This window comes from Pseudonaja textilis, chromosome 10, assembly GCF_049901715.1.
Source record: "Pseudonaja textilis isolate UNSWEBS1 chromosome 10, rPseTex1.2, whole genome shotgun sequence".
Taxonomy (NCBI): domain Eukaryota; kingdom Metazoa; phylum Chordata; class Lepidosauria; order Squamata; family Elapidae; genus Pseudonaja; species Pseudonaja textilis.
Window position 1 is genome coordinate 1,254,600 of NC_141999.1, and position 17,035 is coordinate 1,271,634.

The 17,035-nt window shown below is 48.7% G+C and overlaps 1 protein-coding gene and 1 long non-coding RNA gene across 3 annotated transcripts; both read left to right on the forward strand.

Moving 5' to 3' along the window:
- Positions 1-1,322: 1,322 nt before the first annotated feature.
- On the forward strand, positions 1,323-12,730 carry AK2 (adenylate kinase 2). 2 transcript variants are annotated; one of them, XM_026702760.2, is made up of 7 exons: positions 1,323-1,451; positions 5,858-5,983; positions 7,534-7,644; positions 7,928-8,022; positions 8,538-8,610; positions 9,409-9,604; positions 12,486-12,730. In XM_026702760.2, exons 1-7 carry the CDS (start codon positions 1,347-1,349, stop codon positions 12,491-12,493), a joined length of 714 nt encoding a protein of 237 aa, XP_026558545.1. In that variant the 5' UTR covers positions 1,323-1,346; the 3' UTR covers positions 12,494-12,730. The 2 variants fall into 2 exon arrangements, with proteins under 2 accessions (XP_026558545.1, XP_026558544.1); XM_026702759.2 differs by lacking the exon at positions 12,486-12,730 and having other exon boundaries at positions 9,409-9,762.
- Positions 12,731-13,207: 477 nt separating this feature from the next.
- LOC148124880 (uncharacterized) lies at positions 13,208-13,611 on the forward strand. The gene is made up of 2 exons (XR_015744742.1): positions 13,208-13,352; positions 13,397-13,611. It is a non-coding gene; the product is annotated as an uncharacterized LOC148124880 (long non-coding RNA).
- The last annotated feature ends 3,424 nt before the right edge of the window (positions 13,612-17,035 follow it).

Below are 17,035 nucleotides of genomic sequence, written 5' to 3' on the forward strand. Positions count from 1 at the left end.
TATAGAGATTTCATTCCTGCAACGTGTACCCTTTAGTGCTGTCATTGAAGCATATCCCCCAGTGGAATATTTGTGGAAATCTGAAAGAAACCGCTCTGCTGCTTGGAATGTAATTCAGATATACTGTTGTTGAACATGCAGATGGGAGAGCCGTGCAAGGGAGTCACATTAGATAAATAAATCAACAGAGTTGGAAGGGACCTGCCCAAGTGTTAAAGAAATGGCCACTCCAAAAGAATGTGGACAGAAAAATGTGGTCCATAAACCACTGACTGACCCGACAAACATATTTTTGCCTCAGCTTCACACAGAGCTAGGAATGATGAAAACATTTGCAAAATTGGTGAAAAAAAGACAAAGGTTTCCCTTATTTCAGACCAATGCTTCCAAGAATAACCGTTATTTTGACATTATACTTATGATCAGTTTGAAGGGGTCTATCATCATCACCACAAGTTTTTTAGGAAGCAAATCTTTTTTGGGGAAAAAAGACTTGATCCACTTCAATAGAACAGAAAGCAACACCCAATGAAGACATTTCCAAGGAGAAAACTTTAGCCTGCAAGTAACCTTTTCACGCTTGGCCCTGGGTTGTGTTTAGCTATTTCGCTGTTTTGAACCATAATGCTAAACATGCTGCCTTAATTAAGCACTGCAAAGAGATTTCATCCTCACTGCATTAACATAAAACACCTGACTGTATTATGCCCAAATCAGTCCGCTGCAGGATCACAACACTGAACGTTAAGGCCCATAATCCACCACCCTGCTCTGCGGGGAGCTGGTAGATAGACAGGTTGTGGCTTCTCTATCCTAGCGTAGCTGGGCTGGAGAATCCTGGGAGTTGAAGTCACACAAGTCTTAAAGCGGCCAAGTTTGGAGACCCCTGGCTTAGAGGAAGCACGCTGGAGGAAGCATTTGGACGGTTGAACTCAACAGGGGTAGATCAAGGAATTAAACGCCGCTTCTCAAACTTAGCGACTTTGAGTGGACTTCAACTCCCAGAATTCCCCCCAAACGCTGCCCGGATCCGTTGACTCCGCCCGGAGCTCCACCTACTCCCATTCTCCGAGATTATAATATTTGCATATATTTCCGTTGCGCCAATCAATGGCCATGCAGCCCACATGAAAGCGCCCCTCCTTGCCGCGAGCAGAGTACGCAGACGCAATGTATCCCGCATGCTTTTTGAGGAGATGGCGCCCAATCATAGGCAACCTCCCGCCGTCGTACTGAGGTGATTGGGCGAAAGCCGCCGACGCCACCTGTGGGACGGGCCGTCGGCCCAATGGCCAGGCACGCGGCTGCTGAGTCGGGCGCCTGCGCAGGAGGTGCCGAGCGGCGTGATGGCTCCGAACGCGGAAGGCGGGCAAGACACGGTGGGACGCGGAGCCCGCAAGGGCGTCCGGGCGCTGCTCCTGGGGCCGCCCGGGGCAGGGAAGGGCACTCAGGTGAGCGGGCCGGTCGGGGGAGGCCTCACGGCGCCTCTGCTGCGTCGCAGGGGGAGCGGGCTGGCGTTCCCCGACCCGCCTTGGCAGAGACCCGCCGGCAGCCGCCACCTCAGCGGAATCCCCGGTCCGGTCCCTCCTGCGAGGGAGCCGATCTTTTGGCCGGCCGGGAGCTCTCGCCGCCCCGGTTGCTCGAAAAAGGTGGGGGTGGGGGGTGATTTTGGGCCTGCGCTGGTGTGTTTCTCGTGCTGGCTGGGGGGATTCTGGGGGTGGAAATCCAGGTGTCTTAAAATGCCCGGGGTTGAGAAACGGCGGCATAGGCCAGGGGTCTCCAACCGTGGCCCTTTTGAGGCTGGTGGACTGCAATTCCCAGAATGCCTCAGCCAGCTTTGCTGGGAGCCATGGATCAGCTCTGCTGGCTGAGGCATTCTGGGAGTTGAAGTCCCCAAGTTTTAAAGGGGCCAAGGTCGGAGACCCCTGGCCTAGACCATGGCGGATAATTCCAGACAGGGTTGTGGTGCAATTACAATTGCCAAAAACCCTTAGGAGGATCCACCCCGTCTTCCAGGTCAGTTTGCTGAAACCTGAACATACGTCCCACTTGCCCCTCCAGTTCCTCTTCTGATTGAGGGCGAGCAGCATTTTGAGATGAAAGCGAGTTTGGACTCCAGGAAACAAAGAGGAAGACTCCAATATTCAGTGGTTTGGAAGCATTTCCCTCCCCCTCAGTTGGAAGGGGTGAACAAAAGTGATGTTCAAGCCTCTAAGCTTATACGGGCGTTTCCTTCTAAACATCCTGACAAACCTTAAATGCTGTTCCATTTAATATTCTCTCTGTGAAAATTTAATTTTAAAGAGCAGAATAAAAATGTCTTCTTCAGTTCACCGTCTTACAAGTGTTTGCCCTGAGCTCAAGTCTGCAGTGGCATTTTGTGGGCAGAGCTGCTCCTGGGGAGGCCTCTCCCAAGTGAAGCGCCTGCCCTTTGTCCTGGCAGGCAGGGCAACCCGGCGTCTCTTGCAAAACAGGCTTCTTTTGCCCATCTCAGCAAGATCTCTTCAGGGACAAGAGAGCTCTTGAAAGTTGGGCAAGGTTGCCCTGGAGCACGGCTGGGCATGGCGGGGATGCACAGGCTCCCAGACCCGCCCTTCGGCCCCAGCCCAGCTTCAGATGCTGAAGGATCCCATGCTTGGGGATGGGCAAGCAGTGCAAAGCAAAGGAGGTGGCAGCGTCTGATTTCCTTGCCCCCAAATCTGGTGGGGGTGGGGGACAGCATACAGTCACTCTCGAGTTACAACAGTTCGCTTAAGTTGCGACATAGCCCGCCTGCAGTTCTTACGACACAGTCCTGAGGTTACAAAGGCTGCAATACTACAATGGTCATTCACCCTTACAAAAGACCGCAGAGGCACGAGCTGCCTCCTCTCTGCCGAGCTGCCTCCTCTCTGCCGCAGTTTCTTTGCCTACTTCTGAGCGTTTGCAGAGAACAGAGGCCTAAAGTACCGCAAGATCCGTAGTGCAAGATGTCGTGCTACTGATCTTGTGTGATTTTGCACATCTTTAGGCCTCTGTTCTCTGCAGATTGAGGCCTGGGCTTCATTCTTGCTGGCAAAGGCTTTTTGCAGAGATGGATGGGGACACAAAAACACTCTGTAGGCTTTGACAACCCTTTGCCGAAGTGTTTGCCAGCTGATGGGACGTTTTGAGGCAGCACAATTTTGCTGTCCCAAAGCCCCCCATTGGCTTGGCAAACAGTTTGGGTTCCAAGACTGGAAGCTTCTGGTGGCTGTGATCTTGCGCAACTTCAGGCACCCATCTGCTTTTGCAGATAACGAGTGCCTGAAGTCGCCACGAGATCACAGCCCCCAGAAGCTTCCAGTTTTTTGCCCAAACTGTTTGCAGGCCGCTGTGAGGTTTCGCACTGCCCAAAGTCACCTGTCGGCATGCAAACTTTTTGTGCGCCGAGGCTGGAAGCTTCTGGGGGTTGTGCTTTTACCCGGCAGAGGCTGGAGAAGGGACAGTTCGCTAGATCTTCGCAGGAGCAAAGAGTGACCCAGAGTGGCAGGATTGGCCAGGGGGAGGAGAAAACAATTGTGGGGAGCACCCACAATCAGTGGGTGAGCTGTAAGCAGGTGGCCTGTTCCATCACTGGCACACACACACACCCCCGCCTTCCCCACCTTGAGATATTTCATGTGCAATTAGCTACCTGTGAATTCAGTTAGCGAATGCAGGGAGTTTTCACGTTCATTTTATGCAATTCACTCCAACGTAATCCCTGGATTACTAATGTCGTCGGCAGGCTCCATTGCATTTGTAAAGGACTATCTGTACTTCATTGTCCTGACCTGCTAAGGACCGGGAAGGGGGAGTAAATTTATATCCCTCAGAACTTCTTGAAGACTTTTGACAGAATGCTCTATTATTGAACCTCCTGGCTGACTGGTCAAGCAAAGCTTTATACTTCCTTGGATATTTATTTCCTCATATTAAATCAAGAAACCATATATTTAGTTCAACAATGTATAGCTCCATTTGCTACAAAAACTAAAGCACAATAGGAGTACAGGTAGTTCTGACTTAAAACTGATTTCAAAGTTACAATGGACCTGAAAAAGCGACTTGAGACCTGGATTTGAACTTGCTCCCTCCCCTCCCTCCCAACCCCCCACCTCCGCCTGTGGTCACATTACTGTATTTTAGGTAACCAGCCTGAATTTACGGCTTAATAGAACTACATGTACATGGAGGGAAGTAAGCAGTGGGGGACTGTCTTAGGCCCAGTGTTCTTCAATATTTTCAAAAATGACTTAGATGAGGTAATAGAAGGGGAATTCATTACGTTTGCAATTGACACCAAGCTGGCAGGAATAGGCAGCACCCCAGAAGACCAGCTCAGGATGCAAAAAGATCTCGATAGAGTTGGTTTCTGGGCCCTCTAAATAAATGGAATTCAGTGGTGAGAAAAGTAAGATTTTATACTTAGGTAACAAAAACCAAATATACAGATATAGAACATGTGGTACCTGGTTCAATAGACGGATGTCTTGGGCAGCAGCCAAAAAGCCAACAGAGTCCTAGGCTGCATTAACAGGGATAGAATCCCAGTCACGTGAAATGTTAGTGCCACTCAATAATCCCTTGGTAAGACCACAGTTGGAATATTGTACCCAGTGTTGGTCACCATGATTTAAAAAGGTATTGAGACTCTAGAAAGAGTATAGAGTAGAACAATAAAGATGGTTTAAGGTCTGGAGGCTAAAGCATAGGAAGAATGTTTCCAAGAATTGGGTATGTCTGTCTAGTTTAGAGAAAAGAAGGACTAGGGGTGACATGATAGCATCTTCCAATATTTGAGGGGGTCAATTTATTTTACAAAGCAGCAGAGAGCAGGACAAGAAACAATGGGTGTGTCAGAGTGTTTGCAGCGTGACTACTATTGTGAGACAACCCAGGAGCACAACACAGCACACGGAGGCTTTGTCTTTTAACACTGGTTTATATACAAGACTGCTATATACATACATATGTGTTAGGCACATACGAGGCAATCAGTCTTTATTACTCTGCACTGAGAACTATAATGGAGATAGAAGAGAGAGAGAGAGAGAGAGAGAGGGATGCCCTCTCATGGCCACCTTTATATAGACATCTTAAAGTGGCAATAACCCTGCTGACCCAACCTCACTCTTAAAGCGGCAATACCCTGCTGACTCATTCTCATTACATCAGCATTTACAGCAGCCTTACAACAGCTGGTCAGCTATTAAATCTCCCAGTACCTTAACAGGATGGAAACTAATCGAGAGAGGCAATCTGGAATTAAGGAGAAATTTTCTAACACTGAGAACAATGAACCAGAAGTTGTGGGTGCTCCATCACTGGAGGGTTTTAAGGACAGACGTTTGTCTGAAATGGTCTAGTGCCTTGGTGGTGAACCTATGACATGCGTGCCATGGCCCCAGCTCTGCCGCACATGTGTGCACAACTCCCACCAGCCGGCTGGACTTCGGGTCTGCCGCGCATGTGCAGGGGGTGAATGCAGGGTGGCACACGTGCATTGCATTTTGGGTATGCGCATTGGGTGCACTTTGGGCACTTGGTGCCAGAAAGGTTTGCCCTCACTGGTGTAGGTTCTCTTGCCTGAGCAGAGGGTTGAATCAGAAGACTGCCGGGGTCCCTTGCAGCTCTGATTAAACTTCTGTTGATTCACCTCTTGTTTTCAGCAAAAACGGCCCCACCCTGAACCATGGAGTTCGCTTCATAATAAAGATTTTTAAATTGGGCACAGTTATGTGGTAACCTAACCGTCATGACTTACGACCAAAATTGCACGTTCAATTACGGCTGTAAGCTGAGGCTGCCTGTGGGTAACCGCCATGGGAACCGCTGACTCTTCTCTCTTGTCCAGGCTCCTCGGCTCGCAGAAACGTACTGTGTGTGCCACCTGGCCACGGGGGACATGTTGAGGGCGATGGTGGCTTCGGGCTCAGAGCTGGGGAAGAGGCTGAAGGCAACAATGGATGCAGGGAAGCTGGTGAGTGGGAAGAGGGGCTCCCCCGGGGTAGTTTTGGGGCTGCGCTTTCCAGAAGTTCAAGAAGAACCACCCTCGGTCTGCCGAATGTTGAGATTCCTGTCCCGTCACAATGTCCCCCAAGTAACGATGGGGACTTGCCGGCCAGGGAGCAGCATCGCGATCTCATTGCAGGGGGACCTGATGCGTGGAAGCCATGGCTTCTCCAGATGCCTCTGAATGGGCCAGAATCCCATCAGGTCCAACTCCGGAAGGGGCCTGAGGTGGGGTGGGGTGGGATGTTGGCTTGCTCTGTTCCAGGAGTGTCCTCTGCTCCTTGAATTGAAGGCTTTGGAAACGTTGGAAATCAGCCCCCCCTTCCCCCCCCCCCCCCCCTTGCAGGCAGGTTGAGCAAGGTCGTTGTGGCCTTTCTATGGAGAGGATCCAGGTCACTAATCATAAAATCGATTAAGAAAATGGAGTGGGACTTGAAAACCCTAATTATACTGCTTTTCTATTTTAGGGGATATATTTTTAGCCATCCCAACTCTGGAAATGTAATATTGTTTTCTACATTTCCTTCTCCATTTAGAGCCTGCAGTGCAGGTTATTTTCATTTAATGACAGCATTTGGGACGGGCAACCCCAGCGTTATGTGGCCGTGCCAACTTAGGGCAGCAGCTGCGGCAGTTGTGGTTGACATCCTTACGCCTGTCCTCATGAGATGCCATTTGCCACCTGAATTGACTGAGGGAAGCTAGCGGTGGAAGTTGCCAGTGGCAGGACACTGTGACCCTCATAATTGCGAGCTGTTGCCAAGGTCCCGTCACAATTGGCGATTGATGATGAGGGCCCTGCAACAGCTGCAACTTACGGGGACCAGACAATCCATCTCCCTGTTTAGTGCTGCTTAATTTCAAATAGTCGCTGAGTGAGTGTTTGTTAAATGAAGCCTATCTGTAAAGGCAGAGGGTGTAGAGGTATGAGGAATAATCCATGGAAGGGAGATCACCTCCAGCATAAACACTTCTTGCTTTTAAACACGGCCTTTGTTTTTTTTTTTTCATGTGAAGTATCTCTGCAATATTTCTTACAGGGTTTTGCAGGAAGCCTGTAATGGCTGTTTCTTATTTATGACCTTCATTTGAAAGTGTCAGTGTATCATCATTAGAAAGTGGCTGATGTGGGTGGGTGGACTACATCAGGTTTGGGAGGTGCAGCTGCCTGTCCGTCCTGGAGAGCTTCTGAGGGGGGGCTGAACTGGGGCACATCTAAGCCCCGGAGCCCCTTTTCTGATAAGGGGGCCATTTCTGCATTGGCTCAGTTCCATGGGGAAGAACGGCAGCAGTTTTGAAGTCCGGGACAGAAACACACTGTAGAGTCAGCACATCAGAAATCTGAGTGACCTGAACCTTGAAAGTTGGTCCCTTGGCAAAAGGCCACGGGTGGAGAACAGAATCTGGCCACGAAGGCCAGTGATGGCCAGGATCACTCACAAGCACAGTTTTCTAGCGGGTTTGAGTAGATCCGCAGCTGCTGCTGCATCCAGTGGGTCCCCTTTTCTCTTTTATCAGGTGAGTGATGAGATGGTGATGGAGCTGATTGAGAAGAACCTGGAGACCCCCCCTTGCAAAAATGGCTTCCTCTTGGATGGCTTCCCTCGCACTGTGCGACAAGCGGAGATGGTAAGTGCTCTCCTTGGGCTCAGACGTCACTTGTGCCCGGTGCAAAGTGGACGGCCAGGACTTCAAGGAGGCCCATCCGGGGAGGAGGGAGCCTCGGTCCTGTCAGAAGTGCCACGAAGGGAACGTGCTCGGCCTTTGACACACACACACACACACACACACACACACACACACACACACACACGGTTGCTGGCTGCACATGTCTGCCTTGATCCAGAAGAGAATCTGAGAGCCTCGGTGCCAATTAGCTCACTGGTTTTGCCTCCTTTTCACAATTTTACAGCTGGATGAGCTGATGGTGAAGAGGAAAGAGAAACTAGATGCGGTCATTGAATTCAGCCTTGCTGACTCCTTGCTCATCCGGAGAATCACTGGACGGTAACTGTCGTTTTCCTTGGGGGATGTTGCTGTCTTGGGCAGCTTGGGTAGGTTCCCTTTCCTCTTGCCAGGTGAGTGATGGGATGGTAGTGGTCCTACAAAGCCAGGAGCAGAGTGGGTGGAAATTTCTTGTAAAGGAAAGTTTGCCCATTTAGAAGAAGCCTATTTTGTAGCACAAGGGGAAGAGATCAACCCGATGTGGTCAGTAACTGAATAGGAAATACCTCCAACCTTACCTGGGGAAACCTATGCTGCCAATGCAAGTGGTGCGTATGTGTGTGTTTGAGTGTCTGCTCAAAGAAAATTCTCCATTCTCAGTGGCCATCACTGCCTGAATTTTACCAGAGCTGCAGTGATGTCCCCAACGTATTATTCCCTCTTTGTACCCTTCTGTTTCCTTTTCATTTATGGAAAAATTCTTTCCTTGCAAATCCGCCAAGCTTGTAGACTAGCTTTGCCCCATGCAGTTGCTGCAGATGGAAGATGGGTGAGGCTTTTCTGTGTTTCCCTCCCAGGCTAATCCACCCAGGAAGTGGCCGTTCCTACCACGAGGAATTCAACCCACCCAAGGTCCATATGAAGGATGATGTAGGTGTCTCTCCCTTTGGGGGTTTGTATTAAAATGCTTCTAGTTGATATAAAGCCTTGTGGTATCTGTGGGTGCTGGTGGGCTTAAGATTTCCATCTTCATTGCTTTGAATGAATCATTCAAAACCGAGAGGCAATTCTCACAGATTGATAGCTTTTGAATAGATGCTACAATGGGGGTGACTTGTGCAGTAACATTGATTGGCAATTCTTTTCAAACTGGGGTAGTGATCCATGTCAAAAGAGAGTCACTTCAACCTTTTCTTGCTGTGGAGGAGGCAAACACGTAAAGTAACTGAGTATTCCCTGGGTGATTTTGAAGAAATCCTTGGAAATGCAGATGCTATGAAATTGGGATTGGGCAGAAATTACAATGTACAGTAAGTCTTGTGGTTGGGGAATGCTGGGACTTGAAGTCCACAGATTGTAAGGTTACTAAGTTTGTGAGACACTGATGTAGAGTATTTGGTAATCTGCCATTACCTTTCGATCCCCAATGATGATTAGCAAAATCAGGATGAATATTCAAAATAAGTCATTAATTTTGAAAAGCAAGACGCAATTGGTGTATGAGACAGATGTGATTTTTACATAGACAGCTCAATTTTGGTGCAGGAAAAGAGGGCCGCAGCGCTTGGGGATCGTCTCATCAGCCTGGACAACAGCTCAGTGGAGCTTTGCACCTTCAACTGCTTGGGGTGGCTTGAGGTCCATGTCGCGAAGGGTCGGCTACGAGGCTTCTCCAGCTCAGGCGGGTCCTTGGCTGGTGCCCAGGCTGACAAATTGCTCCCTTTCCAGGTCACTGGGGAATCTCTGATCCGCCGGTCAGATGACAACGAAGCCGCGCTGAAAACACGCCTGAAGGCTTATCACACCCAGACCACACCGCTGGTGGACTACTACTCCCGGCGTGGAATCCATACAGCTATTGATGCCTCCCAGTCTCCAGATGTGGTTTTTGCCAGCATCCTGGCAGCTTTCTCAAAAGCAACAAGTAAAGACCTGGTTATGTTCATATAAGGCTCTCCTCCTCCTCTCTCCTCCTTTCCTGTCCTCTGGGGTCAGCAAGAAAGAATGCCGTGGGAGTAGGAGCAAAGCAGTTGTGGAGAAAGGCTGTACAAGCAGTCCATTAAACAAACATGTGACTCTTCATTTGTAATGTATATTTCTTCTTTTAATATACGGGAACTCTGGGCTGTGTGTGTGTGTGTGCGCGGTTGGCCAGCAGGGGGCGCACTGCACTTCAGGCCGCCTAGAGACTGGAAACCTGTGCAGGCAAAGGCACTTGACATAGGTGCAGAATTGGTTAAATCAGGAAATGGCTGCAGTTTCTGCTTTTCCGCCTACGGACCCACCTTTACAGCAGTCCTGAAAGCCCCACCTCAGTAGGAGCGGAAGGAAAGTGGCTGGCCACGAGTCCCGGCTCCAACTACAAGCATGGAAGGCTGCCTCAGCTTAAGAGGGAGGCTATGGAAGCAGATTTGTTCGCTTGTGTGATTCACTGAGGTTTGAATTCTTCTCCTTTTCTGCCTGGGCCAAGTGGAACTAACTGGCATGGCATAAGATGCCCCAGGGCAGCAGCGTTTGTCCCACGCAATCATAAGCTGGAGATGAAAGGAAGATGTTTTGTAGGCAGCCCAGAATTCAGAGGCTGCTTTATCTATCTCATTTTTTTAAGAAATAAAAATGCATGCGGTTATGGTTCTTTAGAAGAAGGGACTTGGAGATGGGAAGTGGGTGGTAACATTTCTAAGGGCTTGAAGAGCAAAGTAAAATGGGGAAGTTGGTGCAAAATTGCCCAGTCTGGACAGTTTCTTTAGGGTGGAGAGTTCAGATTTTCTTCATGTGGAATTCCTGTGAAGAAGGACAGTTTCTGAGGTCAATGATCAATCTGGGAATTCCACATTGGTTATGTGACGTCATCACATAACCCAGGGGTCCCCAATGTTGGCCACTTTAAGACTGGTGGATTTCAACTCCCAGAATTCTCCAGCCAGCATCTGGGAGTTGAAATCCGTCAGTCTTAAAGTGGCCAACATTGGGGACCTCTGACTTAACCAGTGCAAGAAAGCTGGCTCATGGTTTCTGAGCTGCATCGAGGCCAAGTGGCCGTGCCACGGGGGTCAAAACCACAGCACTGGCCGGTCTTCCTACTTGGGTCTTTGGTTGAGCCTCTTGGGCCCCCATTCTGGTGTGCCACAGCTGGCCCTGGAACGGAATGGCTGCTGGCTGCCTGCCTAATGCCCTTTGGTTGGGTGGGCCAAACAGACCCTTTTCCCTTTTCTGTTTTTGCCTCTTGGGATTTTTGGCTAAGAGCCTCCGCTGCCCTTGAGCCAGCCTGGGCCTTGAGAGGTGCTCCAGTTCCTCATGGCCCAGCCTGGCAGCATCTGTGAACAAGCAGGGAGGGAGATCCTGCACTCTGCCTCCCTCTTGGAGGTCCTTGTTGGGCTGGTTTGGTGCAGTGTTCCTTGGCTTCCCTGTACTTCAGGCTGCCTGAGAGGATGGTTAGCAGCTGGTTGGCTCTGTGGCTGCTGTTGGGGGTCAGACGGGCAGCCAGGTTTTAGGAGGACGGAGAAGCGGAAGAAGCATTTCTCTCTTGGCTGACCTGTGTTTCCCTTGTCTTCCTTTCTTTTTTCCTCCTGCTTCCTCCTGTTTCTATGCTTCTCCAAGGGTAAATTTCTCCCTTTGAGGAATTCTCAGCAGCAAAAGCCACAAAAGCCCATCTCTTGCGGGGCAGGTGCAGCGCCACAAACATAACAGGTCACAGAGACCTGTTCTGCAGCCTTTCAAAGAAAAGAAGGCAGTGAATTAACATGGCTACTAGAAATTACTTGCTTTAGCGACATATTTGCACATTGGTGAACATTCACAACTTTACAATTGCAGGTGTGATGGATGGCCACATAAATTAATATAATCAATATATAAAGCTATCTTGTGCATCTTAAGGGTTCCGGCTCCCAGAATAGTGAACTGGCAGATATTCCATTCCCCACAGATGTTCAAGGTGGCTATGATTTGGGGACCAAAGGCAGCTGATTAAGATAATCAAAACACTTCAAAATTTCTACTCCCAATTTTATTTTTGCTTTTCTCTGAGCTTTTAAAGAACATTTACATTTCGGGTGAGTAAGCAGCAGTCTTTGAAGAAGAGAGCCTTCAATCGTTTAAAGTGACCTGGTCCCCAGGATGTCTACCTTGGGAAAGGTTCCCCTGCCCCCAGGGAGGAGGAAGCCCATGTGATGCGAGGAGCAAGTGCTGCCTTCTCTCGGCCCTTGCCTTGGTCTCTGGGAGTGAAGGCAACACCTGTTGTTGCTAGGAGGCCGGTGCAACGAAGCAGAGCTCGCAGGAGGACCTCTTCCCCAACTTGGGTCCCTCTGGAAGTTTTGAGGCTCCAGGTTCCCAGGTCTTGGTAACTTTGGCAACACTGGGAATTGCAGTCCCAACTTGCTGGCAGGCCATATTAGATTAGAGAGAGAGAGAGAAAGGCGGTTATTGCCTTGTTGCCCTCCTGGCCAGGATTCTGAGGAGGCCTCTGTTGAGCATAAATGCCATTTTTTTTGCCAAATAAAGGCTGTGCTATAATTCATGGCAAAGCGGGAGCTGGGGCTGTTCAGCCAAATGGCAGCTTAGTGACCCCCTCCCCGACATCCTTGCTGCCAATTGCTTGCTGTGTGCGTTACGAGGCGCCCTGAGATAAATGGAAGAGCAGGCAGGGCCTCACTGTTTGGGAAGAACAGAGCTACTACGCAAGCGTCTGCTTCGCCTCTAAGCTGCACGTCTCTCCCGCCTGCCTGCCTGCCTGCTCTGAAGTCTGGCTTGTTATATGAGTTTTTAAGGATTGTTTCTCTTCTCTGTATTTGTCTTCATTCCAGCCGGGTGATTCCAGCCAGCAGACAGCCCAGGACTGCATCGAGCACGTCAGGTCCAACAACTGCCCCCCACCCCCCAGCTTTGCTCTTGGAACAGAGGGTGGGGGTGGGATGGAAGGCCTCGTCCAAAGAGGGAAGGAAATCGCCAGAAGTTGGGGTTCTCTCCAACATTGCACCAAGGGGGGAAATCCTGTTTTTAAAGAAAAGCAAATCAGGAAGACAAGAATAAAATGTCACCGCAGGCTTGAGGGGCAGAGCGCTTTCATTATGACATCAGTGATTTGTAATCTTTCAAAAAGGGAATTTGTAGCAGTTAGGAGAGGAGGGTCTCCCACTTGACCGCTGGGGGGGTGCCTTTTCTCCTGATGATTTCCAGGGTTCCAGATAGATGACCTCTCAGTGCTGTCCCCCACATGCGTCTGAGGCTGCCATGCAACGGAGCCTCTAACGCTGGGCCCGCTCTTTGCCTCCTGCCCATCTGGCTTCTCTCTGGGCTGGAGACTCCTGGGTGGGAAGATCTCTTTCATCCACCAGGCTGCAGAGGCTTCCAGTAGGCAAGTCCATACAGGGACTCTCCTAGGAAGCTGGCTTTGAACGCCTGGAACAAGGGATTCTCATCCTGGCAGCTAAAATGGACCTCCGGCACTTCAAGAGGAAAGGCCTATTTTACGCTCTTCACAGACAGGGATCTAAAAGTTTTTAGTCACAGGCATTTGAAGCCTTTCCCTTTCTGAGGCCAACACTTTATTTTTTCTTTGCACTTCATGGACCCTTCCTCCCTTCCTTCCTCCCTCAAAGATTGAAGGCACAAAGCCAAGCACCACCTACCTCGTCCCGCCTCTCAACCGGGGTGGTTGCCGATTTCCACTCGTTTGTTTTCCTTTCTCCAGGACTGCTGTGCAGCCTCAATAAAGTAGCTGTCAGGGCTGGGCCTGAGCCATTGGGTGACTTGATCTTGTCCCTGGGCTTTTGTGCAGAAAGGAGCGATGCCAGAGTCGGGGCTGGCAGAGAGGCGCCCAGACGCTAAAATTGAAAGGGACAATCTTTTAAGCAGGAAGTTTAATTATGGGTGAAAAACTAATTCCAAGCCTTTTGATTATGATTCTCACCAAGAGAAAAGTTTCCAATTGTTTGGCTCACGATTCATAGAACACAGAACAATGGAGTCTTCTAATCTACCCCCCTGCCCAAACAGGAGACCCTAACATTCTGGACAGATGGCTCTCCAGCCTCCTTAAAAGCCTCCACAGTTGATGGAGCACCCACAACTTCAGGGGTCAAGTCGTTCCACCGATGAATTGTTCTCATTGTCAGGAAATTTCTCCTTGGTTAGTTTCCAACCATTTATTGCCTTTTGGTGCTTTGGAATATAGATGTCCCCTATAGTAGCAGCATTTACTGTTTACCCTGACCCTTCCTTTTAAGGCCCCTGTAAGTGCCTCATCAGGGTGGAGTCAGGACAACTGAATGGAGCTGAGCATTTACTGGCTGGATGCCCTTCCCTGACGCCTTCCTGGTGTTCACAGCAGATATCCTGGGTAGTAGCAGATATTTTCTTTTTGCACCAGAAACATCTGCTGCAACCTAGGATTGAGCTCACAGCCTCCTCATTGTAAGGCAAGAGCTCCACCTCCAGGCCATCACGCCGCTCAAGTAGCACGCTGTCCTTAATTTGCTACAGCTTTGCTTAAATCCCAACGGTGGCTTTAAGGGTTGGGCATTCATTGGAAGCACCTCTAAACAAAGGCAAAATACTTTCTATGTGGCAGCATCTGAAAGTTGGAAACTTCTGCTCCTAAATGCCAGGAAAGCCCATCAAAAACCCACTCCACCCCCCAGCCTTGTGTTCTGTGGTGGTGTCATGGTCAAGCTGTGAAACCAAAGACCCCCTTCAAACTTTGTCTTGGTGATACATTTGCTGACCGAGAGAAAAGCCATCTCCACCTCAAGAGGGCCTGCTGGAAAGAGAAGGACAACGTTCTCTGCAGCGGTTCTAGCAGCCTTCCGCAGCCCAGGGCCCTCTGGGTGTGTGGGACTACAACTCTTGGAATACCTAGCTAGCTCCTGGTCGTCCTCGTCTCACCTATCAAAAAGTCATCAAAAAGCCTCACAGGTTGCAAGCGACAAAGTCAAGAAATTCTGAGAATCCTATCTGGCCTTTTCTGCTTCCTTGTGGTTCCATCTCCTCCAACCCCCGCCTCCTTCCAGCCCAGCTGTGCTCCGGGGGGATAACAGAGGGCTCAGTGTTTGGAGCAGCCGTGAGCTTCCTGGCTTTTCCAACGTCCTTCCTGTATTTCCTGGGTGTTTGGGTGGCAAAGGAGGGAAAGAGAGCGAGCCATTCCTAGCCTGATTCCTCCCAGGACACCTGGCCTTTCTCGTGTGGCAGAAAAACCTATTCCGCCTATACAAGTAGTTCGACAATTCATTTAATGACTATTTGAAATTATAACCTCAGTGAAAAATTGTGACTTGTAACCAGAGCTCACACTTACGACCATTGTAGGCACCTGATCAAAATTTGGGCATTTCATAACCTGCATGTATTTGTAATGATTGCAGCATTCAGGGGGTCACAGTTGCTATCTACAATTTTTCTGGGGGCTTCCAAAAATAAAGTCAATGGAGGTAGCCAGATTCAATGACCATGACAAAAAAGTTAATGAAATCGGCCACAGCTTATCAACCACATCACTTAGTGGCTGGCCACAGTTGTGGCCATAAGTGAAGGATTACCTGCATTCAGGCAGCTGAAGGCACAGGCATATTTCCTGCTGGCGTCTATAGTTCAGGTTGCCCTTACAAACCCAGAGAGAGAATTCATTAACATGGCTGATAGATCCCCAGTCTTACTTCCAGTAGCTGGGACTCCAGTCTGGCAGAATAGAGTAGCAGAGCGTAGCCCCCCCAGTGTGAGTCCTTTCATGCAGGCTTTAAGAAGCTCACAAGCCGCAGTTGCCAGAAGCGGTGATGATGCTGAGGACCAAAAGCTGGAATTCCCCACTTGTGCTGCCATAGCAACTGTTTCCATGGGAAATGGCAAACATGCGGCAGGGCTGGAAGGCGAGGGCACCATTGGCTGAAGCAGCAGCAGGAGGGGCTGGGGAGAAGGGGTGGCTCTTGAAAGCCAGAGCCATCAAGAGGCAGGTGACTAAGCAGTGAGGAAGATCCTCCACTGTCTTTCCAACAGGGTGGATGCCCTGATTCTTCCCTGATTTTTTTCTAGGTGTGTTTACAACTTTTCCCATCTTCAACTTGGGCCATACAAATAGGGAAAACGTTTTAACACCCTGGAAGGCATCAGGTTACCAAAAAATGTAGGTGTTATCCAAGCTGCCTGTTAACCAGACTTCATCGCTCTTCCAACATTGCAAAATTCTCCCCTTTGTGGAGAGAACATTGTGATTAGCAGGTTAGTTAAGTTGGGTGACATGCTTGTTACACAATTGTACGCAGTCCTCAAAACTCGACTCAAGAAACAATTGATCAGTCCTTCCTCAGGCAACGAAGGAATACAATACTGAATGGGATGCCACAAGGTTCAGTGGTGGAGAAAATGTTTTTTAAATACTGTATGCATCTGGCACAAAACTGGGTGGGACAGGTAAGAGACTAGGAAACAAAATTCAAAATCATCTTGATAAGTTACAGAAATAACTGAAATAACATTGAAATTTAATGGAGACAAACTAGTGCTTTATTCAAGAAACAAATGCAAAATACAGGATCAGAGATACGGCTTGTCAATACTTCTGGGGAAAAATGGTGCCATGGAGGAATGCTTACAATCTTGAGCTCAGTTGTAATTGATAGCTCTTCCAAGGTGATTCTAATAATGTATCTGATCCCATTCATCAACATCAGTTGTGTTCTTGCGTTGGCAGTTATACTTCTTAGCCTTGCCAAGCATATTCATTTCACATCACATGCCCAGAGTTTGAGTCTCTGCTTGCTGATCTTCACCTCAAGAACTTGGTCAGCCTTTATTTCAGATCAATTCTGTCTGTCTGCAGTTGCTATTAGTGATCATTAATAATCATATACATAGAAACTTATTTTGCTTATTGTCTAAATGCTTAGTTTTATCATAGTTTACCATTGGAAAAGCATTGCTTCAGTTCTTCTGATCTTTGTTATTGCAGTGTCTGTGTTCTTGTCTATCATTGCCTTCTTCCTCCTCTTCTAGCTGTCCCTCTTATTTTTAAGCCCAAGACACAATACAACCTACCATGTTCATTAACTTGCTGTTATGCTTCACAAAGGATAATGGTTGATTTTTTAGTGGTTAACAATCTAGATTTTCATTTTCCATTTTTACTTTTATTAATTAACTCTTCTAAGTTGTCTTTATTTCTTGGCTAACAAAGTGCTGTTATCTGCATATCAATTTTTAGTTTCAATCTTCTGCATTCTGGCACAGTTCATCCAATGGCCTTGCTTTAGTTAATGATGCAAAATAAACTGCCACACATTCTCCATTTTTCTATCTCCGTTATCCATTGCACCTGTCATAACTATCTAATCTTATAGCCGCCTGCCTTTTCTGAAGCCTATCT